Source organism: Coffea arabica, unplaced genomic scaffold (assembly GCF_036785885.1).
Source record: "Coffea arabica cultivar ET-39 unplaced genomic scaffold, Coffea Arabica ET-39 HiFi ptg000055l, whole genome shotgun sequence".
Taxonomy (NCBI): Eukaryota; Viridiplantae; Streptophyta; class Magnoliopsida; order Gentianales; family Rubiaceae; genus Coffea; species Coffea arabica.
In genome coordinates this window covers 16,212-40,764 of record NW_027266201.1, presented here as the reverse complement: position 1 = coordinate 40,764, position 24,553 = coordinate 16,212, and the positions used below count along the sequence as shown (strand labels likewise).

The 24,553-nt window shown below is 39.5% G+C and overlaps 4 protein-coding genes, 1 long non-coding RNA gene and 3 other non-coding genes across 9 annotated transcripts; 2 read left to right on the top strand and 6 right to left on the bottom strand.

Annotated features, from left to right (window-relative positions):
* Positions 1-1,938: 1,938 nt before the first annotated feature.
* Positions 1,939-4,668, bottom strand: LOC113718654 (large ribosomal subunit protein uL22y-like). The gene is made up of 7 exons (XM_072073547.1): positions 4,524-4,668; positions 4,340-4,376; positions 4,147-4,187; positions 2,638-2,868; positions 2,456-2,558; positions 2,305-2,372; positions 1,939-2,182 (listed from the first exon to the last, which is right to left on the bottom strand). The coding sequence occupies exons 1-7, from the start codon at positions 4,524-4,526 to the stop codon at positions 2,141-2,143; spliced, it is 525 nt and encodes a 174-aa protein (XP_071929648.1). The 5' UTR covers positions 4,527-4,668; the 3' UTR covers positions 1,939-2,140.
* On the bottom strand, positions 3,379-3,526 carry LOC113719769 (small nucleolar RNA snoR135). Its single transcript, XR_003455023.1, has one exon. It is a non-coding gene; the product is annotated as a small nucleolar RNA snoR135 (small nucleolar RNA).
* LOC113719767 (small nucleolar RNA snoR74) lies at positions 3,856-3,988 on the bottom strand. Its single transcript, XR_003455021.2, has one exon. It is a non-coding gene; the product is annotated as a small nucleolar RNA snoR74 (small nucleolar RNA).
* A 524-nt stretch (positions 4,669-5,192) lies between the features above and the next one.
* On the top strand, positions 5,193-7,194 carry LOC113719251 (8-hydroxygeraniol dehydrogenase-like). Of its 2 annotated transcripts, XM_027244417.2 has the most exons (3): positions 5,208-5,296; positions 5,632-5,714; positions 5,796-7,194. In XM_027244417.2, exon 3 carries the CDS (start codon positions 5,802-5,804, stop codon positions 6,984-6,986), a length of 1,185 nt encoding a protein of 394 aa, XP_027100218.1. In that variant the 5' UTR covers positions 5,208-5,296; positions 5,632-5,714; positions 5,796-5,801; the 3' UTR covers positions 6,987-7,194. The 2 variants fall into 2 exon arrangements, with proteins under 2 accessions (XP_027100217.1, XP_027100218.1); XM_027244416.2 differs by lacking the exon at positions 5,632-5,714 and having other exon boundaries at positions 5,193-5,296.
* Positions 7,195-7,332: 138 nt separating this feature from the next.
* Positions 7,333-11,022, bottom strand: LOC113719250 (receptor protein kinase-like protein ZAR1). The gene is made up of 2 exons (XM_027244415.2): positions 9,223-11,022; positions 7,333-8,358 (listed from the first exon to the last, which is right to left on the bottom strand). The coding sequence occupies exons 1-2, from the start codon at positions 10,742-10,744 to the stop codon at positions 7,724-7,726; spliced, it is 2,157 nt and encodes a 718-aa protein (XP_027100216.1). The 5' UTR covers positions 10,745-11,022; the 3' UTR covers positions 7,333-7,723.
* A 2,974-nt stretch (positions 11,023-13,996) lies between these two features.
* LOC113719639 (proteasome subunit beta type-5-B-like) lies at positions 13,997-18,401 on the bottom strand. The gene is made up of 8 exons (XM_027244891.2): positions 18,260-18,401; positions 17,925-18,047; positions 17,704-17,833; positions 15,892-15,998; positions 15,014-15,148; positions 14,812-14,915; positions 14,516-14,616; positions 13,997-14,405 (listed from the first exon to the last, which is right to left on the bottom strand). Exons 2-8 carry the CDS (start codon positions 18,039-18,041, stop codon positions 14,281-14,283), a joined length of 819 nt encoding a protein of 272 aa, XP_027100692.1. The 5' UTR covers positions 18,042-18,047; positions 18,260-18,401; the 3' UTR covers positions 13,997-14,280.
* An 872-nt stretch (positions 18,402-19,273) lies between these two features.
* Positions 19,274-19,356, bottom strand: TRNAL-UAA (transfer RNA leucine (anticodon UAA)). Its single transcript has one exon. It is a non-coding gene; the product is annotated as a tRNA-Leu (tRNA).
* A 1,122-nt stretch (positions 19,357-20,478) lies between these two features.
* Positions 20,479-21,852, top strand: LOC140032780 (uncharacterized). Its single transcript, XR_011836674.1, has 2 exons — positions 20,479-20,757; positions 21,265-21,852. It is a non-coding gene; the product is annotated as an uncharacterized lncRNA (long non-coding RNA).
* The last annotated feature ends 2,701 nt before the right edge of the window (positions 21,853-24,553 follow it).

Here is a 24,553-nt window from a genome sequence, read left to right as displayed (position 1 = left end):
TGGCTCGAGTTCGAGCTCGAGCTCGACTCGTTTATCACAAACGAGTCGAGCTTCACGAGTTCGAGCTCGAGTTCGTGCAAATTAACCTTAATAAAAATCTATAATTTTTAATTTTTATAATTTTGATTTCTAAAATGACAAATATGCCCTTCATTAACGAGCTCTAACGAGCTACTCGAGTATCAAACGAGCCGAGTAGCTCGGCTCGTTAACTAAACGAGCATGTTTCGAGCTCGAGCTCGACTCGTTAACCAAAATTAACGAGCCGAGCTCTAACGAGCTTTCGAGCTATTTGATTAACTTAACAGCTCTAGCAGCAAGAGAAATCACCTGTCAAAATTACCCTTAGGGCTTCACAAAATCTCCAAAGAACCCGCAGAATGCCAGAAAGGGACGACACGCTACTGCTCCTCAGCCTTCCGCGCTTTTAATAGGTAGGATATATATATATATATATATATATATATATATATATATATATATATATATATAGACACACACACATATATATTATTTTGTTGGCAATTGGGCTCAAATTACACATAACTTAGGCCTCGTTGACAGGGATCTTGGGCCCCCCATCAACACATTTTGTTCTTGGGCCCTCTCATCTTCTGTAATCTATGGTGGCAGAAATCTCTATAACCAGACTGATAGTCTTTCGCTCTTTCCTGAAGATTTGTAGCCGATTTGCGATTACGGAAGCCTTCCTTACCTCCCTCATTTATTGAGAGTATTATATTTTTCACAAGCAATACAATTAAACTACTATTCTTAAAAAATTTGATTCTTAAAATATGACAAACAAATTAGAATGGAGAGAGTATTGGTTATTACCTCCTTGCCCTTTACATTTATTACGTCATGCATGTTTTGCTAGTCTGCTTTTATCATTGCACCAAAAAAAAGATTTAAATAAACAAATACATATTGCCTGGGCACGCGTTCTTTGTAGAATGGGTGGATTTGCGCCCCCTTCATTGCATCACATTGTTCGTGCTGCCCTAGCATAACCCGGAAATGCTTGCATGATGTTGATTGTCTTGATAACTTTCCGCGGAGTCCATGATGACACAACTCAAGATGTGTTTCCTTTTTTGCCTACGTGAAATATCAAATAGGAGTTTATTGCCAACCGCGACCACAATAAGCCCACCCTTCACATCAAACGTCAGCCTAACCAATGAAGTCCGTTGAAAGATAGTTTAATTTGGGCGGGAGACTTTCTCAATCACCTCTCCGGCACCGAATTCACCATGGTCAAAACTCAAAATGAACCTCCGGCACCAGAAACAGATTCTGGGGAAGTTCAGTCCTACAGAATGCAAGTTCTACGCCATTCAAGTGTTTCTTGATTTCCTCGTAATTCAGAGATCAATTACCCGACACATCATCCACAACTGATGCATAATTTCCTTCATTCAGTCTGAGAATGAATCTCGTATTGCACAAAAACAGGCATTCCGCTGAGCTATAATCGCACAATCCACACATTCCAGACTCCGCAATTCACACGACTAATTCAGGGTAAAAACTAGTTTAACATATAGATACCCACTCAAAACACACAGAGGAGCTGCCCGTTTTAAGTACCTCAAATTTGCACAATGGATACTAAGCCTAAACTCTTTCTCAAGAGGAGCCTAAACTCTTTCTCATGGGGATACTAAATCGAACAAAACCATCAAGGAAAGCAATTCCTGCAGTAGTATTTCTAGCTCAGCAGAGCGTCTTAAACAGCCAGCATCCAGAGCCTACACTAAAAATTTCATGCATCTCATATCTAAGGTCTACCTTGCATCCACAATGTTCATCGTTAGTCCCAAGAAAAATTTTGAAGATAAAAAGGCACTGTGAGAAGGCCGGCTCGAAGAATGACAGCATAATAGAGACGGCCAGTAAGTGCAGCTTGATAAATAATCCAACACTACCATAACATCCAACCAAAAAGAAGCCACACGACATTTAAGAAGAACAAAAAGCTGTCTCTACAAGTCAAAGTATGTCTTTGAATGAACTTTTTGAATTTAAGCACTAGCAAAACTTGTCTGCAACTTCCAATAGCATTAAGTAACAATATGCCTCAAAATTTGTAGAATCGGCTAAAAGCATTGCCAATGAAAGCACCATTACATAAAGCTTAAGCCTTCCTAGATTTACTTGTGGCCAACTGCGATTCAGGCTGCAAAATATAAGAAAAAAATTTAGACACAAAGAGAAGCGCCCCAGAAATTTAAAATGATACCTTTCTGGATATCAACCAGATTGACAGATAGCTGAAAGATATAACTACATATGTATTACCTCCTTTTTCACAGACTCTTCCTTCTCAGACAAAATCAACTCAATATGGCAGGGGGAAGACATGTAGGCTGGCCAAAAAGATCATATATTAAAGTTAATGGACATAATGCACAGAACAGAAAACTGAAAAAAAGTCATCGATCAGACATACGGTTTATTCTTCCATGGGCACGATATGTGCGGCGTCTTTGTTTTTGTGCTTGATTCACCTGAATGTGAGAAATGAAAAGTGAATCCACATCCAAGCCTTTCACCTGCAGGATAAAATAACTGCTGTCAAAGTTGTACAAAACAACGAATATTAGATTATAACTTCTGGGAGCACGGACAAACCTCTGCATTGCTTTCAGCATTCTTGAGCAAATCCAAAATGAATCCAGCAGATTTAACAGGCCAGCGACCCTGTCCATTTGAATGCCTATTCTTGGCCTGAGCAGTACGGCCAACACCTCCACAGAAACGTGTAAAAGGAATTGCCTGTTTATGGGCCAAAACATCCTCCAAGTACCTCTTAGCCTTGGCTAAAGGCAGCTTCCTGATCGCGTGCGCTGTTTCCCTTGTGTTCTGTTAAAGAAGAGAGCACACACACACTGTCAGATTGTATGCTTGGACAAAAACTAGCTAAGAATTCGGACCAAATAACAAAGCAGCACCATTGAAGCATATAGCAGATCTTACATTATAAATTATGCACCGTTCCAAGGAGAAAAAACACAAACAACCCTAGCAAGGTAACAACTCTAATACTACAAGAACTAAGATTCACATCTCTAGGCCCCAAACAAAAGCAATGACAAAGCAGAAATAAAAGTTGTAGTAAAAGGAACATACAGCATAATAGTGGATACAACAACAAAGAAAGACCCAGCAGAATTAGTTACAACTTTCAAGTGCCCACCAGAAATTATCAACCATTCTCACTAGTATTCACTGAAAACTTAATCAACGATATCTCCCTCTCCCAGGAACTTCTGAAGGCAACAGATGTTTACCAAGGATCAGAAAAGCTCATAAAGACATGAAGCTTATTTCTTGTCCTCGTACATCAGACTGATTAGCAAGATGGATATATAAAAATGTCGGGAAGATGATTGTTGAAGGTTTTCAACAAGATAACGAAATACAACTGCCCATCTTCCCAAAAAAAGATATTGCAGAGAACTCTTTCGAGCAAAGTGCAATCACAAATTAGCACAATGTCGATACACACAATCCCTGCTTTCCATAACCGTAAGATGTGGATACTAAAACCCCAACCCACATCGAAATGAATCATAAAAGTATGTTAGGTTGAAAGGTATGAAGACTTTGTCATTTACTAAACAATTATCAGCCCCACATACCAACGGACAGAAAGTTCCCATTCTGTCAGCTTTTCTTTACTTCAAAATTGAGGGAGGTAAATAAGGTTGCAACCGTTTATCAATTTAAGAAATTAATACTAAAACATCCATGACAGACAAGCTAGTCTGAAGCCCACAAAATCCCATTAGAAAACACAAGTTTTCCTTGGTTTGTTCTAATAATCAAAGAAAGATGACTATATAATCAGAATGTATCATCGTTTACTGAACCGTCCATCATGAAGCTCAAGAGGTTCACCCAATAACAATGCCAAGTTTTATTTCCCTGAAGTTTACGAGAGACCCGTTCACATTAAACGGCAACAGGCCCCTGCTTTTTTCATCAGGTTACACTACCGACAAGTCCAATCAAAAACTTAAATAGCCAAAAAAGAGCATACATACAGAGCAGGAAAAGAACTAAATGGCCTTCAAAAAAGTAGATCAAAGCATCCATTTGTTTAAGTGATGAGAGAGAGAGAGAGAGAGCAATCGATACCTTGAAATGAACACGGAGATCAGATCCCCTAGCTTTGCAGGCTGCATTTTATAAACTTTTAACAAAATTAGCACAAAAGCCTAAAAAATCGATGATAAAAAATTTTGAAACAAATCTAAGAATGAAAAAACAAATCAAAATCTAGTTTAAAACCAAAAAAAAAAAAAAAGGGAGGGAGGAAAAAAGCAATTACACTTGGTAGGGTTATCGGGCTCCCTTGAGTACTTCACCTGACAGAGCACACCGAAAACACCAAAAAGTTGTTATAATTCGAGCATTTTGACATGAAAAATCAAAACCAAAGACGAAACTGATAATAACGCAAATTGTTATAAGGACTAAAGCAGGGAGAAGCTGAGAGGAGGAGAGAGGCGAACCATCTTTTCAGCGTGGGGGAAACGGATGGGAATATGCTCCTGCTAGGGTTTTTCAGCAGAAGAAGAAGTGGCCTAGTGCAGCTAGGGATTTTCAGCAGGAGTCTCGTGGTGTTCTGCTGCACATTTTCTAAGGCTACGTCGGCCCAAAGACTTTTACCAAAATGCCGATCTATATTGTTAACGCAGGCAGCATTATGGACTAAACAAAGCCTTGTCTCATGGGCTTTAGCCTCACGCGGCGAAGTACATATGGGCTTCGTGAAAGGAGACCCAGAAGCCGAAACTAATCAAGATGGGCCTCACGCGACGAGTCCTTTTTTTTTTTTTTTTTTTTTTTCTGTACAAGTTTTATGCGTTTATTTTTGAAGTAATTTTGCCTACACTAATCGTGTAATTTTTGCATATATGTCATAAATCCGACAACAGTACAGTGTTGTTTTGTGAAATTTAAGCACTAATTCCAACTACAATTTCTAAATCCTTTCTAATTTTCTGGGTGGGTTTGCTTTATAAAAAGATGGGAGTATTTGAGCATGTACCTTGCTTTCCTTGCTCGTCATCCCTGGAACACTTTCACCCACTCTTTTATTCTTTGTCTAACTCTCAAGTTCAAGAAAGAATATACTATACTATATGTGATTTTTACTTTTTAGCCACTTCATTTACCATTACAATACTACTAATTGTGCCTACATTCACGAGTGAGAGAGAGAGAGAGAGACGGATCAATTCTTCTTTTGTGTCTCAACACAAGCATTTACTGCCAAAGTCAGGTAAGGATTTTGACATTCCCTTCGAGTTCATGTTTTTGATCACACATTTATAGGTCTGCAAAAATTATTGAAACCTCATGCGCATGCGCTTCAAGCAGATTCGCGATTCATGTTTTAATTGCTCCTGTCGTCGTCATTTGTGCTCATTAAACGTTCTTGCATTAATGATTTTGTTATTCAACGGAGGCTTGGCTTAATAATTTCAAAGCACTAATTAAGGTGCCACAATCTCTGTCATTTTAATTTTCTGCATTATGTTGCGTAAGGTAAATTCGCCATACGTGCACAGTAGTATCTTTTTGCTTCTATCCAATTATAATAGATTCATAACGCAGTAAAACGAACGACGACTAGCGTTTGCAAGCGCGATTTATTTGTCACCTGATACAGATTACCGACAGAGAAGGAAAATTCAGGCGTAAGAAGCATCCCAAATACTAGTCCATGAACATTTATTTATATATTGATCACGTCATCTCATGTATTGTTGACTGTGCAGTGGGAAATGGCCATGGATTTCACTGGAAGCTTGATCGATATCTTGAAATGCATTTGGAGAAGAGTCATGAGTTATATTGGCTTCAGGGAGAGTCCTTCCGACAACTCTAGAGAGCTTGCTGCAAAAACTGAACACCCAGTCAAGGCCTTCGGTTGGGCAGCCAGAGATGAATCTGGCTTCCTCTCTCCGTTCAAGTTCTCCAGGAGAGCGACGGGTGAAAACGATGTTATGTTCAGGGTGCTGTACTGTGGAATTTGTCACACCGATCTTCACACCCTGAAGAACGAGTGGGGTATTTCCAGTTATCCAATGGTCCCAGGCCATGAAATCGTGGGAGTAGTCACAGAAGTTGGTAGCAAAGTGGAGAAATTCAAAGTTGGAGATAAAGTTGGCGTTGGATGCATGGTTGGTTCGTGTCATTCTTGCCCCAGCTGTGCCAACGACCTTGAAAACTACTGTCCTAAAATGATACTCACTTATAATTCAACATACCATGATGGGACTCCAACATATGGAGGCTACTCCAATATCATGGTTGCTGACGAAAACTTTGTGATTCGTTGGCCTGAAAATTTGCCTCTTGATTCTGGAGCGCCTCTCCTCTGTTCCGGGATCACAACCTACAGTGCCCTGAAATATTTTGGGCTAGACGGTCCAGGGATGCACATTGGAGTGGTGGGTCTAGGCGGGCTAGGCCATGTGGCCGTGAAGTTTGCCAAGGCATTTGGTGCTAAAGTGACTGTGATCAGTACGAGTCCTAGCAAGAAGGATGACGCCATTGTACGTCTTCAGGCAGATGCCTTTCTGGTTAGCCATGACAAAGACAAAATGCAGGCTGGTATGGAGACATTGGATGGGATCATTGACACGGTCTCGGCGGTTCACGATCTCGGACCATTGATTGGTTTATTGAAGTCACAGGGCGTTCTTGTCCTGCTTGGTATCCCCAACAAGCCGCTTGAAATTCCAGCCTCTCTCTTGCTTTCGAGCAGGAAGGTGGTGGGAGGGAGTGCCATTGGCGGCATCGCGGAGACGCAAGAGATGATTGATTTTGCTGCGAATAACAAAATAACTGCAGATGTTGAGATTATACCAATGGAGTATGTGAACACTGCAATGGAGCGTCTAGCAAAGGGTGATGTCAAGTTCCGATTTGTAATTGACATTGCAAATACTTTGAAGGCTACCTAACTAAGCCTTGCACGGCCTCAAAGCCCACTTTGACACGATCATCATGGTAGCTTTGCGTTAGTGCGAGTTGTGTGTGAATAATAGGAGTTGAGACTCCTGCGTATCAACTCTCAATTTCCGAGCATATGCTTTGTTTGTAAGTAATACGTGTTTTCCTTCTGTAAAAGCTGATGACGATGATATTCAATTTACCAGATCTTATCCATAATTCCCCCCAACCACCACATTTTGGCAGTCAATGTAGGATGAGGTTAAGGTCATTCGCTGGCACAGACAGGAACAGTCGGGAGTGGATAAACACAGAATTACAGGCCAACATGATGATGATGATGATGATGATGAATGATGGCGAGGGAGACAAGATTATGGATATCCTTTATTACAGGAGCCTACTAATTAAGAGAAAAGAAAGAAACATGAATAACAAATTTAGCTACGCTAACCTTCTGATTACTGGGTGTATTACTAAAATAACAAACGAAACTATAACTACACAGCACAAAAGAGAAATGTTGAAACAACCAGGAATTTATGTACCCATTTTGTGAGAAGCGTAAATGACGAGAATTTCCTGGGAATGTAGAGGGCTATATTATATAGACTATGAATGCTTAATGGAAAACGTACAAAATTTGCCTAGATGAAAAATGCTGATGCATTTGGCCATCTTAAAATGTCCGGAATTGAAGAGTTCCCTCATCGATTACGTCTGCTGAAAATTGCACTTCCTTCTATGTTCAAATCTTCTCAAGATTCTCAGAAATAGTCTTCATCCTTGGTCGAACCTCAGGGTCTGCCTCCGTGCATGCAAGCGCCACATGAAACGCTGCAAGTACTTCCTTCTTTGCGTGTACTTCTTTAAGCAACATTGGGTCTACCACGTCTGATAGTGGGTTTTCCTCTTCAAATCCCTTCCTCACCCACCTTACTAGGTCTGGGATCTCCGTAGAAGTGGATGTCGTAGGAGACGAGAGCTCGGGAGACTTCCCCGTCAGCAACTCGAGCAAGACAACTCCAAATGAGTAGACATCCCACTTTTGGGTAGGTCGGTTGCCAGGGATCCGAGCTTCCGGTGATTGGTAATTGTTGGGTCGCTCGGGTTGAGCTGATTTTAAATATGGAAGAGCCCCACCTATAAATCCACCAGAGAATGAAGGATTGTTGCCCGTGATGTTGATCAGGCGGTTCAGGCCGAAATCAGAAATGCAAGCTTGAAAATCATTGTCAAGGAGAATATTAGAGGGCTTTATGTCTCCATGGACAAATTTTCTGGGGCTACATTCGTGAAGATACGCTAAGCCCCTCGCTGTTCCTTTAGCAATTTTCAGCCTGGTTCCCCATGATAAGCTAGATGACGCCTGACCTGTTCTCCCTGCATCATCCATGTTACGCATCTTCAATCAAACAATCAACCAACTTAACTAATATGATGCGACATGCAGATGTTAATACGAGATCTTCTTGACCCAAATTATGTTGTCAGATTCATCTCTTACCTTACCATAGGCAGACAGAAGTGAGCAGCAAAGGAAAGAGGGAAGGTGACAACTTCGAAAGAACTGAAGATCCAGAATATTCAATAGTAGCAGTTGCCAAGTATGCATTAATAAAGTTTATGCCAGAATGTCACTTCAGATGACACCAAGATTATTGAAATTAATACAAAGTTTTGCAATGATAATTTGCTAGAACCACATTGGATTACGTCGTCCTAGATCCACTGCTTCGCCAATGGTTTTGGTCCATAAAAGGGCATGATGGCTCCACCTAGTTTTCAACTACGTATGAGGTTCACCATTATGAAATATTTTATTGCCACTACAGTGCTCACGCCAATGCAAGGCCAAATAAATCCTCTAAGATCTAGCAGGAAAGTCGGCCAATTTTCTAGTACGAGACCAACATCAGAAGGAGAATCACAGAGAATCATCTTTTTCGTTTAGAAAGATTGCAACTGTTCTAACACGGTTCCAAAGTAATTCATATGCATTTAAATCAATATACACCCTACTCCCGTCTTGCGATTTGAAGAGAATCTCGACAAAAATTTTAGCAGCTACAGCATTGTTGGTTCCCTAATTTCCAAGTAGAATCATTTATGAAATCGTATCTTCTATTTTCCAGATTCAATTTAGCTAAATTTGTCTTTAAATAAAGCAAAACACGTGCAAATGAAAAACCCATCCAAGCAACAAGCAGCAGCCAAATGAAGCATAGCAAGAGTCGGAGAGCATACCATGAAGAGCAGAAGCCAAGTTGCCATTCGAAATGAAGTCGCTGATAAGAAGCTTCTCGTCCGGAGCCCAGTAATAAGCCCTCAATCTGACGATGTTTGGATGCTTCACCCTTCCAATAGCCTGAATCTCCGCCACAAATTCCTTGTACCTCTGTTCACCACCCTCGCCCAGCCTCCTCACTGCCACTGGCACGCCACTCCCCAGCACAACCTTGTACACTATCCCCAGCCCACTCTTTCCCAACACGTAAGCCGACGCCCTCAACAGCTCATCAAGCTCAAAATTAAAGCCCTTGTCTATAGCAACAAGATCCCCCTCACTCCCATTAGCACCACTTCCACCACCATCAACCCCCTTCTCCGACTGAATTTCTGAGTCATTACTCGGAAATGCACCTACACAAGGGAAAGCACACAGCTTCCTCTTCTCATTCCCACCAAACTTCACTTTCCCGGTACAGCTACAGCCACCGGAGTCTTTCCTCCTCCAATACAAATACACGATCACCAGTCCTACAAATGCCACTCCTATGGCATCGGCCACTGCGATCAGTATGATCAACCCCGGTTTTAGCCCTTTATGCGAATCCACCCCCTCATTATCCCGTGAAGACGACTGGACCCCTGGAGGATTATTTGAACTGTTCCTACATGTTTTTTGCAGAGGAAATCCACATAACATTGGATTATTGAGAAATGCGGTCGGACCCTGATTAGCAAACGACCCCGTTTGGGGAATTCCACCACTTAAATTATTATTCCTAAGATCAAAACTAACCGTGAGCGGTAAATCACCCAAAGACTTGGGGATGTCCCCAGTAAACTGATTAAAGGAAAGGTTCAAGGTCCCGGTTAACGATTTCAATTCTCCAATGTCTTCCGGGATCGAACCGGTGAATGAGTTGGATGAGAGATCAAGCTGCTCTAAGTTAGCGAGCTCCGGGAAGATCCCCGCCGGAATGTCGCCGGAAAACCTATTTCTGGCTAGAATTAATCGCTGCAACTGCCTGCAGCTCCGGAGCTCCTTCGGGAGGGCTTCCGAGAGAGAATTGTTGGAAAGATCAAGGTTCTGGAGACGAGGGAGATTGCAAATCGAGGGAGGCAGCGGCCCGGAGAGGTTGTTACCGTAAAGAAACAAGCTGTGGAGCGAGGAGGCGTTGAAGAGCTGGTCAGGGATGGAACCGTAGAAGTTGTTGCCGTGAAGATTAAGGCGACGGAGATAAATAAGCGTGCCGAGCTCGGAGGGAATGTAGCCACGGAGATTCTTGCCGGAGACGGTGATTCCGACGACACGAGGATCATTGGAGCCGGAAATGTTCATACACGAAATTCCAGTCCAGTGACATGGCGTGGCGTCGTCCTCGTTCCAGTCAGTTAATGCGGAACCGCCGCCGTCGATGGCGGACTTGAGGGACAAGAGGGAAAGCCCATCGGCGGTTAGAGAATTCGCCCGCTTAAGTTGTAAGACGACATGAAATACAACAGAAATCACAATTAATAAAAAAATTCTCAAAACCGGCATTGTGAAATCTTCTCTGTTTTCGAGGTAGGACTTATGTTTAACTTTTAACTGTCAGACCAAAGCATGGCAGAGTTGTACAAATGCAATTAAGTTCAAGCAAAATGCTGCTCCCTTTCTTTTTTGTTTTCTTGTTTAACTCTTTTGTTCTTCGGGGTTGGGAATGCTTTAGTAGCACTGTAGAGGGAGGAGTAGGTGGGCCGTGGCGGTGGTGGGAAATGAGAGAGGAGGCGTGGGGGGGTGGGGGAAGTAGTTGAGGTATTTATGAGTGAGAGAGAGAGAGTAAAAGGAAGAGAGTAGAGGGCGGGGGGGAGAGGAGGGGTTTTGATTGGTGGGTCCAGCTCCCGCCAAGAGATAGAGGGAGTAGTAGAAGGAAAGCAAGATGGCTTTTTTTTTTTTTTTATGATGGGGAAAAGCTGTATACTGGAGGTGGGGAGCTTAGTAAATACTACTGTAATAAAGAAACAAAATAATGATGGCGATGCAATCTACTCTCATTTCATGTGGATGTCTTCTTTGTTGGGATTGGGACATTGACTTTTACCCACAAAATAACTCCTAAAACTTCAAGCGAAAGTCTTACCATCGTGTGTAATATAAGTATAACCCCCTAGCGGTTTGTTCCTTTTTTTTTTTTTTTAAACCCCCCTGTGTTTCAGTTCATACAATTTGGTCAAACTGAGTCATAGCGACGTGTGTGTTTACCGTGCTAATAATAATATGAGTAAAACTACTGTATATACACCGATACATACGACAGATATATACTCTATATGTTTAACAAATGTATTCAAGGAAAATGTTACCGGTACGTGTAGATACAATATATTATAAACCTATCCTATTTAACGAGAGTTGATTCTTCTTTTTACCATCAATTCAAGTTCCCATGAAATTGTACCCATATTTAATGTGAGGGCATTTTAGGAAATAGCAATCTAAATTTACTTTTCCAACAAAGTTAACTACTTTTTCTTAAACTGTGTGAAAAAAGAAACAGGACTATCAAAATGGGACGGAGGGAGTATTATTGTGGTTGAATGCAGTAGCTTGACAAATCAATCAAAACTGGCATAAAGCAACAATAATGCTGATATTCCATGGCATTAAAGGAAACGATGATCCATCATTAAATAAATAGGTTTTTACTTCAACCTAAGCTTAATGACGTTAGCTAAAATTCACGTGTTTTTTTAAAGCGCGGTGAAACTGAAATTTGAAAATTTAAAATTCAAATATTAGAGTATTACTTTGTTGATTAATGCTGCTACTACTGCTTGATTCTCCATGACGAGTACGAGTAACAAATGCATCACTCTATGATGATTATTATTTATTATTACGCGGATACAAATTGGCTTTGGTGGAGATATTCATGATTGATTATCCATTATTATTATGTATACATCTTCCTCTCAATCATGAGAACATGCTTAGAAGCTAACAAAACACAAACCAATTAATAATAATAATGTTTTAAATCCCAGCTCCCTACGTCGTTTGTTTCTTCTCTGCGTACATTTCTCCAGACAGCAGCAGTACATCACTCAAGGGTAGTACCTGTACCTCCCGTCTGCTGATCTGCACGTGATGCTAATGCTGCTGCGCCTCCAATCGGACAATTGATTTCAGGCACAGATTTATAAAATTATATAAAAAATATATATATTTATATATATATATATATATATTAGCTGAAGCTATCATCGGACCCACATTTGTTGGAAGGAAAAAAAAAAAAAAAAAAAAAGAGAGAGAGAACGGAATCGGTTGATTAATAATAATAATGATGATTGGTCCGTGAGTCGTCACCCTAGACGATCGATTACTGAACCTGAACCTGAACCTGCACCTGCACCTGGTTGGTTTCATGAAGTTCATCCATTGTGCTGCTGATTGACGCCATCAACTCCACATTTGCGGAGAGCTGATTGGATTTTCTAAGCAGACGACAGATTCATGTATTACATGTACTACAACAACATGCTGCTGCATATCCAATCCCCTTTTTTTTTTTTTTTTCTTTTTTGTGGATCAAATGTTTCATTCGGACGGGAACTATATATTATACTAGTAGCTTCTAAACTCGTCGGTTGTTTTTCCCGTCCGAGAAAGTGACGTTTGGTTTGGTACAAGGGGGAAGTGGATTATCCCTCAATTTATCATAAGCATCAACTCAACAGATTGATGATTATTTATAGCAGTAGCAGGGCGGCTGTGCGCTTTTCAGGGCCGCAACTTTGCTAAGCCGCAAATGACAGAAAATGCTTTTGGGAGACAATAATAATAATAGGATGAACGGAAGCACCAACTCAAGATGCTATTTGAACACAAACACCCACCCACACACACATAAAAGAAAAAGAAAAAGAAAAGATGATGCTTTGCAGTGAAGGGATTTCTAAACCCACTCCCCCCACCTACGAATCATCCATCGACTACTTTGTTGTTTGAAGTTGTTCAGCAGTCTCTGCAGGCCCCGCCCCTCCTCACACATTACCCAAATTCTATTTAGTCAAACACTCCATAAAATTGTCTAGGAAGCAAAGTTAACGGAAGCACTACCCATATAAATTCTACTTTTTTCGGGGTAAATCATGATCCGACACTAATCCCTGTGCCATATCCACAAAGCCAAGTCCACATCCTCGTCTTCTTCTTCTTTTTATTTTTTGTTTTGTATGAGGTTGGTCTTGGTCATACGACTCATACCCTTACCCTGAAAAGGAAAAACGAGCAAGGTTTTCGGACGCGACTGGTGCTTCAAGCAAAAGACATGTACTACTAATTATTGCAAACAAGTTACATTCCCAACTCCCCCCTTGCTGCATCCCATCGCGTGCAATATAAACCGACGAAATACCTCTTTCTTTTCCTTTCCTTTCCTTCCTCGTTTCCTATAGTAGACAGATATATAACATCAAAAGCCTCCAACGGAAATGGACAAGTTCAACTATTGGGTTCTATCAGTTCAAATGACAGCCTCCGATCTCGTAATTTACTAGACTCTGACGGCCTGCTCCACCACCTCCTTTCACTTTCCTCCCTCCATAGCTGAGAATGGTGTCAAATTGAATATCCCGCAACTCTGACAACACAGCTCAAATCTCTTTTATTGTTGTTGCACATTTCTTTCCAGGACACTGCAAATTCACAAACCGCCACGCGGGGCTCAATTCCCCGCCTATCTTCTTAGATCTGTCATCAAGTACAACAACTGAAACAAACCATATCCGGCATCTAGCACCCAGAGACTGCAACCAAATCGTAAGGTACTGATGGTTAAGTCATAAATCCAACTACCAAACGAACTGTTAATGATTGTCGAATAATCTACATTTTTTACCAAAAGCAGAACCAGCAAGAAGCAAAATCTGGAAAAATAAATGTAGCCTTCTTGAATCCTACGGTCCGAAGAAACTAGAAAACCATAAAGGAGGTCTCCTGGGAACTGTTTGCAAGATTAATATCAAAGTACAAATTGTGAACATATATGAAGGTAAAATCCACCCCCCCCCCCCCCAAAATATCGTAGTATCTCAAGAAGATGATGCCTCTGCCATTTCATGTTCAACTGTTGGCTCAACTGGATAATATGCATAATGAAGTTCCCCAACATCGTCGCCAGAGAGCTTCTTCCACCCATCAGGTCCCACATGATAAACTGAAAACCAGAAAGACAAAGCAACAGAAAAAACATGCTTAAGACTAGAACAGACCGACAAATTTTCAGGTATAGAATCGGATTACAAGCAGAGGAGAGAGGAAGCATACCACTGACAACACCACCACTGGCACCATCCCGGAATGTAGCATGGTAAATCGCACGCCTGGCCAACTCCGCAGCCTCTTCTACCGACATATCAAAGCGGTACCTAGATAAGTGACCAAGAGAAAAGACGTTTCAGGAAAATTAGCAACCACCCGTGCTTTATTTAATTAGAAACACCCGAAAAAGGCAAGCATTTTAAAGAATGATGCAAGCAGACCCCAGCCTTCACTTCTGACCCACTGAAACAACAAAGAATTGCTAAGATTGGATGGAGCAGAAAAATATATAAAGAACGTACCCACTATCAAGAACACCATAAGCATATGGTGAACCAGATCCGACAGAGAATCTGTTTCCGTTAAGCCGTCCCCCTTCACTGTCCACGTAGTATAGGCCAGGACCCTAAAGAAACACATAAAGAATGCTCAGTCAGAACATAGAGTTGATGCTATATCTGCATACAAAATACATGACAAATCCCTGCAGAAAACCAGCAGTACCTTTTCATCCCACCCAGCAATCATTGTTCCGACAGACAACCCCATTCCACGATAAGAGTACAGTATGTTGGCTAGCAACTTTGACGCCCCCGTAACAGAAATTCTTCTCTTGTTTGCGAGTTCATGTAGGCGGCACTGAAATATGCAAGACTACCGATCAATTTTCTTCCCATAGCCAGATAATGCATTATGTACAAGTAACTAACTTTTTACTAGGCTTTCTGCTTTTCCAGATGGGCTTAATAGGCACATGCAAACCAACTTCCAAAGAAAAATGTGTAATGACAGACCCGAAACATTACATTGATGAAATGTTGCAAAGTTAGCAGAAAGGAACCGTTACTTGACTAATTCTGAAGCGAGATAAGATCTTTGCCTGTTAATCGTCCAATTTTTCTATATTTAGCACCCATCTTGCAGAAAATTTATAATCTAGAGGAAAATTTCATGACTTATTCTGTCCCTGTAAACATGATTCCATTCATTTATTGTTTCCCCAACTCCTAAATTTTGATATGGTCATTTATATATAATCTAATGCATGGAACATGTAAAGTCCAGAGGCAGTTAACAAGCATGATGACCAACGTTCATCCCAACTTTTAAGTGTCCCTAATCACCTGATTCTACCTGAATACTAAATCAAGCAAACAGATTAGGGAATGCTCAATAATTCTAGAGAGCTATATTAACCCAGATTTTGATTACAACTATTACTTGAAATACTACTAAAGAAAAAAAAAAAGAATAACCACTATCCATGTACTTTAACATCATTGAGCAGCATGGATCCAACAGAAAAAAGGAGGACACAACATAGCGCTTGCTCTCTAGACATAATAGTATCACTAAGAGAGGGTTCTGCATAGTAAAAGTACCTTTATTCCCAAATTTCTGTGCCAAAACTGGCAGTCAGCAGCACCTCCAGCCATTGTGCCCAGCATGTAGGGATTAATTTCAATGATTTTCTTCACAGATTGTGATGCTGTGAGTTAAAACAGGGTTAATAGCTAATACAAATTTTATTCTTTAAAAATCACCAAAGGATATTAAGCTGCAGGATCAACACTGTGGCTTAGTTTTCATGGCATATTTATCATTTTGCATGATAAGCAAATTGAAGAGCTCGGTAAAAGTATGACAAAAACTAAGTTTAATGACAAGCAACATCTTCTTTTGCCAAGCTTTTCCAATCTTTAATACAACAGTTGTAGATTTTCAGAATGCAGTGGACAAAGTTTAGTTATGGCAAAATTTTCATTTGTCAAAAAATGAACATCATCAGAAATAGCTTCAGGAGAAAGCTATGTTTACATTTCAAAAGTATACGGTCCATCACATTAATTAAGAAATGGTGGGGTATATAGGTCCATCACAACATATAAGAATCTGGGTAAAAGTGACATCCAAATATGACACATATCAGCCATTCAAATGGGTACCAAACTATGCTAACCAGGGCAAGCAGCGCTACTACAAGGGCAATTGCGCTTGGGTTCTCCAATATGGGCCCCTAATGCAGAAGATCACAACAGAGACATGCTAACAACAGAGACATGCTAGCAACAAAAGAGTACATCCAACATTCAATGCATTCACCCTAGCTAAAGGTATCAAGAGCATACATCCAGAACTAGCCTAGCCCAAGGTACGACAAACAGTGACCAACCCAAGGATCTGCACTATCTGCAACTCTGTTGATCATTCCACAGGGGCATGTTGCTTCATACGCCCACAGTTATTGACTAGCTAGGATGAGGAAATCATACACTCTGTAAGAATTCTGATATCTATGAGCAAGTTCTTAAGTGCAAAGCCTTGTTATAGTGCTAAGTTTCAAAAGAAAGGTACACGCTCAACTAAGTAAGAGAGAGAGAGAGAGAGCATAAAATGAACTATAATTACATTGTTGGATCACCTTAATTTATACAACTGCACACCTCATTCAAGTTACACTTCTCATATATGTTTATCCACAACATGAGACGATGCTAGAGGAGCTTTACAAATGACCATAAGGATGCTCGCAAGGCAGTTTCAACCTGCAGGTTGTTTAGTCTACCAGTTTACTGCACTCAAATTACAAGATACATCTTTCTAATGACCTTAGCAGAAAACTACATCAGCAAAATCGCTCCTTTCACATGCAACTTGGTAAACGCTGATGGATGGTTAGCAGAATTAAGAAATGTAGAAGCCTCACAACCAAATGAAGTTTTAGGATGGTCAAATTTGATTTGTCCTAAAAACCAATATCATAAGATGGTACTGTTACGACAAAATATTGCTTTTTAAGGCATTCAGATAGCTAATGACATAAGTCTCGGGAGTCATAGATCCGAGGAAAATTACAGATTTCAAACTCAAACATTTTCCATGCTTTGCTACAGCCTAGATAAAGCCGTTATGAAGCCAAAAAAAAAAGCCTCAACCTCAAAACTATTAAACAGCAAACAATAAAACATCCTAACGTATTTTCTTAACAGAACTCTAAAACGAACATGTCGAACTATTAAACAGCCAATATTGTTGCATACAATCACCAATCACAATATAGCGATCAGCACCAACCAGTATCAGTAAATTTTCAAAATCACCCTCTAAGGATAATAGAATTCAACCACAAATTATACCTTACAACCTCATTTAACACAAGAACATCAGCTCAATCAAAACATCCAGATACTTACATATATAACCGCCCATGCTAGCACGCGAGTCAGCAGCTACTATAACACCTTCTTTGAAAATGAAAGCCAAAGTCGTCGTTCCCTTTGCTGGCTTAACCATTTGAACCGATTCTTTCTGAAACCCATCAAACTAGACACAACATCCAACCAGATTTTGTTAAATTAAAAATAAGAAAAACCCAACAACAAAAGAGCAAAAGATACTTATTAAAAAGGCTTACATCATTAGTATTAGGAATCTGAAATTCTGGGGCAGTCGAAAGCCCGCTCAGCAATTCATTAGGGTTTCCCCTCAACAAAGAATTCGGCTCAAGTCCACTGAAGTCAATCTTCATCATTGTCACCTTCGACCAAAAAAATTTCTTTTTGAGCAATCAAACAGAAAATCAAAGATAAACAAACTTTGATTTCTCTCTTTGTCCATCTTTATTCGGCTAAAAGTACAGAAATTACCTAAACTAAAAATTTCTCATGAATTGGATAAAGAAATCAGCCCAATCGTAAAGTTAATTGCGATCAATGACAGTAGGGAGAGCAAGATTTACGTTTTCCTTACCTCTTTGTTGCAGAGAGCAGATAATTGCGGGATAAAAATTTGGCAATTCACCGTGCAACTGCGAATATATTCAAGTTTTCTTGCTCAAAACTCCAGCGCTAATTTAAAGCATTAGAATGGTACGAATAAAATGGGGACCCGGATTCTTAAATCGAAGCGGACTCGTTTTTTTAAAGAAAGAGGGCTCGAGGAGGATTGGATCTGGCGACAGAGTTGGGCTCCACGCACGCACACCGTCTATTAGGCCCACTCGGAAGAGAGATGGGCTGCAATTCATGGAAAGGCAATGGCTAATATGACACGGGCCGGCCATTCTGTGGAAATTTTGGGTGACAATTGGTTTCTGTCAATGCAAGTTAAATACCTTCAGAATTGCGATGATTCGTAAGCAGCATAACAAAAGTTGGTCTTACTAGTTTAACATGGAAAAAAAAAATTATTTTTGCCTGTGTTTGGATAGCAATATTATAACCGAGTTTCAGGAAAAGAGTTGGGTTGGATGGTAAAGAGCAAGGGATTATAGGAGATTTTGACTTTAAACCCTCCCATTCGACCAAAAAAAAAAAAAGGTTCTATGGGATTGGGTACTTTTGCAATTTGGCCTCCTCTATTAGAATAATGAGGAAGCATAATGTTGGAAACAAACCTATATTTTTTCCCCTTTTTTCGTGTAAGGGGGTTTGAGAGTAAATCCTAATTACTTTAGCTTCTTGCATTATTATTCAATATGATTGATGGAATGATCATCATATGATTTCTCTAACAAGTGTCCAGTAGACAACCCTGAACCCATCCATCACTATATGAATTTAAGTCGAAGAAGATGCAACTTCCTGAAGAAGAGTGTTTTTCCAAAATGTTGTAAAATTATGGCCTAGACAGAGGGTTCCCTATTTGAGTTTGCATGAGAATTCCATGTTGGAAATTGAAGGTTGAGAGATACGTCAAAAAATGATTTTGGAGAATTTTGCTATTTTGGAAATTGAGGGCTGAAATATAAATCAAAAATGAATTTGCTGGCTATGGGGTTCGAACCCATGCGCACTTATGTGCAGAAGATCTTAAGTCTTCCCCCTTAACCTCTCGGGCAAACCAGCGGGTGCAAGCTTTTTTTTTTTTATGAGAAATAAAAAATGTGTCCAGAAGTAGCAAATGCCACTACTAACAGTCAGTCATCCAGTACAGCGTTCATCAAACTAGTAAAACGGAGAAAGGAAAAAATCATTGCTTTTGGGGGCCACGCGAGTAATCAAATTAGTAATTCTTACTGTCAGTGGCCACGCAAGACTTTTGCTTCAAAAAAGACTACTGGTACTAAGATAAATTGCGATTTATTAAATGGTTTAGAGACAAATTATTGCGGGACAAATCACTACGACTTTCAGGAGAGAGAGAAAAAATTTTGAATCGAGTAATTGATGGGTGAATATATGTGTGTGTGTGTGTGTGTGTGTGAATATTGAGTTATGACCATTTTCGGTGGATTTTCATGCAAAGAAGGTGCAAGCAACCAACTTTTTTGTAATTGTGGATCACAATTCACATGCATTTGCTGAATCCAACATTATTATTATGTCCTTAATCCACCCAAAAGAAACTGCCCAATCAATGCAATGCAATGCAAATATGCAATGCAACGTACCCCACGAATTTAAACCTCCAATCCAAACGTGTTGTTGTTAGTCTTTGGGGGGGTTTGTTGAGATCAATCAATGCACAACTCATCCATCTGAGGCTCAGAATTTATACCCACAAGAAAACAAAAGCCGAGAGTTCAGTAGCTAATTGGATCGTACGGACACCAACCCTTTGCTTCTTTTGAATTTTGATTGATTGATAAACCAAAAAAAAAAAAAAAAGAGAGAACTGGTGCCAAATGGCAGGCAAATACTACTACTACTACTTATAACAAAATGCTCCTATGTATGGCTTGGCTGGATAATGGATTGGACATCACCAACATGACACTTGACAGGCATGCATGCATGATGATTTTTATCATAACTGCAACGGAAATTCAAATGGAGGGCCACTGATTTGCGAGAATTCAAATATATATATGGGTTAATTACATTTACCTCCCTTGAGGTTTGACCAAATAACGAATCGATCCCTGAGATTTGACCAAATAACAGTCCACCCCTTTGAATAACCAGACATTTAACAATCACCCCCCTACTGTTAAGAGACGTTAGTCATTGTACTTGACATCAGGAAAAAGAAAACTTGGAATGACGAAATTGCCATTTATTGTATCCAGCTGTAATGAAGATTAATTATAGTTCCGAAAATACCCTTTTCATTAAAAATATATAATTTACATCCCAATCACGTTTGACTTGAGAAGAAAAACACATCCCCATTGCCTACCTTTATCTGGACAAAAAGAGGGCCCATTTTCCCCAAGTTTAACGAGCAAAAACTTCAAGAGAACAACAGCAACAAAACTTGGAGAGAATCAAGCTACTTACGTAAAAATCAACTTGCCGCTACATCAGGTAAGCATGTGCTGGTTCCGAATCATAATGTAATGGTGAGTTAAGATGAGTTAATATTGAAAGAGTTATTGTTTAGGGTTTGGGATTTAAGAATTTATGGAGTTGCCTCTAATTAAGACGGAATTTAAGGGTTCTTTAATTATGACATTATCATTCTTAGATTAATTTTCATTTATGTGTAATTTATTTGCTTTTGTTGGTATTTTGTTATTCCGTGGCCACATTTAGGATATCTCAAGGTTTGGGGTTTATAAAATTATACGATTTATGGTCTGTTAATAAGATGAAATTGAAGAGTTTAATTTAAAAATAATTTGCAAAGTAAAAACAACGAGTAATATTTTTGTAGTTGTTAGCAATAAGCCTAATTGATTAGCTTTTAGTAAATCTTATGAGGGTTAATTACATTTTGCAGGAATTATATTTTTTGTTACTTTAATGCCTACTCTAATTGAGTTTGGTTGCTGTTAATGTTTTTACTTTTATAATATGACTTTTATTTTGTAGGAATGGCTTCATCAAGCAATAGCTCAAATATTGAAAATTTGAGCTTTGAGAGCATAAGATGTGGTTGTGGTCAAATAGCTTCAATTATGGTATCTCGAACACAAAAGAACCCCGGAAGGCTTTATTATAATTGTAGTGTGCATGGATGGTTGAAGTGGGTTTTGCCAAATTATGTTGTAGAGAATGAGGTGAACTATAACCCAAGATTTATGCAAGGTGCAAGATCTGAATTTACTGAAGTAAACTATAATCCATGGCTGAGGAGAAATGTAGATGGAGACGTTGGTGCAGCAAGTCATATGATCCAAAGAAATGATGCAAATACGGTGCTCTGTTCTATTTGGAGCTGGCTTGGGCATATTAAGATATTGGTAGCAATAAATCTTGTCTTGTTGGCTGCATACTTGTTTGCCCAACTTATAAACATGTTAAGAAGTTGAAAAAAGTGGCACTGGCTTTCTAGATTTTCACGGCTCATATGTGTTAGCTGATGGAAATGTCTTTTGTGTCTAGTTTAAAATGCTACAAAGATTTGTTGTAAATGTTCTTGGATGAAATGGAACCTCTAGTGTTATTTCAGTGGTATAACGTTTGGTTGTTTCGAGTTGTTTATAGTCTACTTCATTTCATGCAAACAATTAAAATAATTATTCATAACAAAAACTTGGATAATTGTTACTGAGAAGACAAGCATTTGTTGTTTGTGTACATCATCTTAAAGTGTGGAGCTTCATGCTTTGGTAAAACTGCTGTTAATATTACAATACCACTCAGAAGGGCCAATCCAAGTCCTAAACCGTTCACAACTATTGACTCGGTGCAACGTCTCAATACATCTCCTCTGGTTTGCAAGAATGTCAATTTTTCCAGAAGCCCTGTCTCAGCTGTTACCACTGCCAAAACATATTTGGACAATTAGCTTAAGGACTGAAATCCACAAATTCTTCAAACCGAACTTGGTTTCGGAAGAAGGATCGAATCCCAAGTCCTCCAATGTAAAAAGATAGATAATAATTAATGTTTGATTCATTGTATGGTATTCACAGACCTGACTGCAGGCCATACACAAAACTGCCATTGCAGGAGAATCAACATGGTTTAACTGAGTCAGGAAAAATGCAGGGCCAAGAAATCCAATCGTCTGCATTATCTGCACGAAGATCTCAAAACATTAAATTAGTTCAGCCACTGAACTTACAACTAAAAGAGACTAATCTAGCTGCACTCAAGTGCAAATGCCACAGGAAGGCCAAAGCAACTTTGAAAAAGATTGGACCTATCATAACCAGCCTCAGTGGATGTAGCTAAAATAAGTGGTCCAGCATGTACATATCTTCACAATTTAGACTTTGCACACTATGTGATTGTGTTGACAATTTACAATTCGTCATCACCAGCACAAAGTATGCCAAAACCAACGTAATAAATCACAATGAGTTAACCATAAACATTAGTCAGTTCAACTACATGCATAATACTTCACCTTTCTAACAATGGTGACAGATACACCTTTGCTCACCAAAGAATCAGCAATCCACCCACCAACGTTTGCCGAGAAGGCCATGGTAAGCCAAGGCAAGACCGAACACATTCCAGATTCAGTAAGATTAAACTTCAACACCTGTAACAGAATTAAGAAAACAATATCATTTCCAGTCAGTACGATCATATGGTTTATTAAGCTGTTATTAACATGAAAATTGGTGAGTATCGTGAACTTCATTATCTAGAAGAGAATTCTAGACTTACTGTGAGCAGTAATATGAAATCCAAAATTATTTCAAGAAAACAATGACAAAAGAAACCGATACTAGGAGCATCAGCATCATTTCCAAGTGACGCGTGAAGATATCATTATACTTTTAACATGTTAGGCTATGCATGTTTTCATAGTTCAAAAAATAGTACAAACAAGGAGTATGAAAATAATTAAAAAGAAGAAGAAGAAGAAGAAGAATTGAATAGACAAGGGAAAGGAAGTGTAAAGGAACCAATGGTTGAAGGTAGAACTGCATAAACTTTTACTAATTTCAGGATTTAACAAGCAAATCGTCTAGAATGCAGAGCTGCCAATTTACTATCCTTTCAGTTTTTTCTTGTTTAGAGAAAATGTCATATTATACTAACCATCAAAAGCTTAAGCTTACAAATCTAGAGGTCAGGTGAGAAATCAAACTCGTAGAGAACTATATCATGGTAAACTTAGAAGAAGTCCTTAAAGCTCTAGAAGCTATAGTTGAGGAGGCCACAAATGAATGAGGCTGCACCTGGTGATAATATGTAGGCATCCATGTTAGAAGAATAAATGTTCCCCAATTGTGACAGAAGTGAGAAATTATAAGGGCCCACACAGGAGATTTTGACAAAATTAATCTCCAAGGTATAGATTTAACAGGCTCCTTGCATACGCTATTGCTGAGAATCAGCTTCTTTTCATCAAGCCGCAACTCAGGATCCTGAAGAGGCGTACTGTGTGCCTATATCAAGAACACAATTAGGCGTACCGTACTCCATTTCAGCAAAATAACCTGAGTCTCTTCCGCATAACCCTGGCTGGAAAATCATGCAATATGTGACCACTCAGCTGCACTCAACAGTTTGCATAAAATCTAAAATATCTCATACCAAGCACTTGAAAAGAGCTAGTGAAAACAAACAGAGAAACAAGCAAAACTTAGTTCCATTGTGCTATGAATCATCAAAAGAACAAAAAGACCATACACTGGTCACAGAGTTTTATCAGTATCAGCACCACATATGTGCTATGAACCGTCAACAGAACAACAAGACCATAACATGGCCATAAAGTCTAATAAGTACAAGCACAATAGACTGAGAATCCTAATTATCTTCATTTGCAACCATGTCAACAAAAAGCATATATAAACAAAGCCTGAAGGCTAGAACATTGCATATTTAGATTGAGAATTTTTTTCAGAAGTTGCTGGCAATGTTGATGTAGGCCCTGGTTGTGCTGAAGTAGGAATAGATCCTGATATTGACCCTCCATTGTTGTTGCCAGCAACTGATCTTCTTCCAATGACCATAGCAGCAAGATTTTTGCCCAGTAGATTTGAAGCTCTTGAACTCCCAAACATTTCTTCAGGTGTTTGAGATAAAGCAACATGTCTAGTATTGCTTTCTCCCTACAATTTCATGCATGTTTATAGTTAGCAAAATCTACAAATATGAGAATTTGAGTACATGACATTAGAAGTCACCTGAGAGACTTCAATGGGAGGTTGTGTACTTCCAGCAGGTAGAGTAACTGATTCTTGTGTGGGACAAT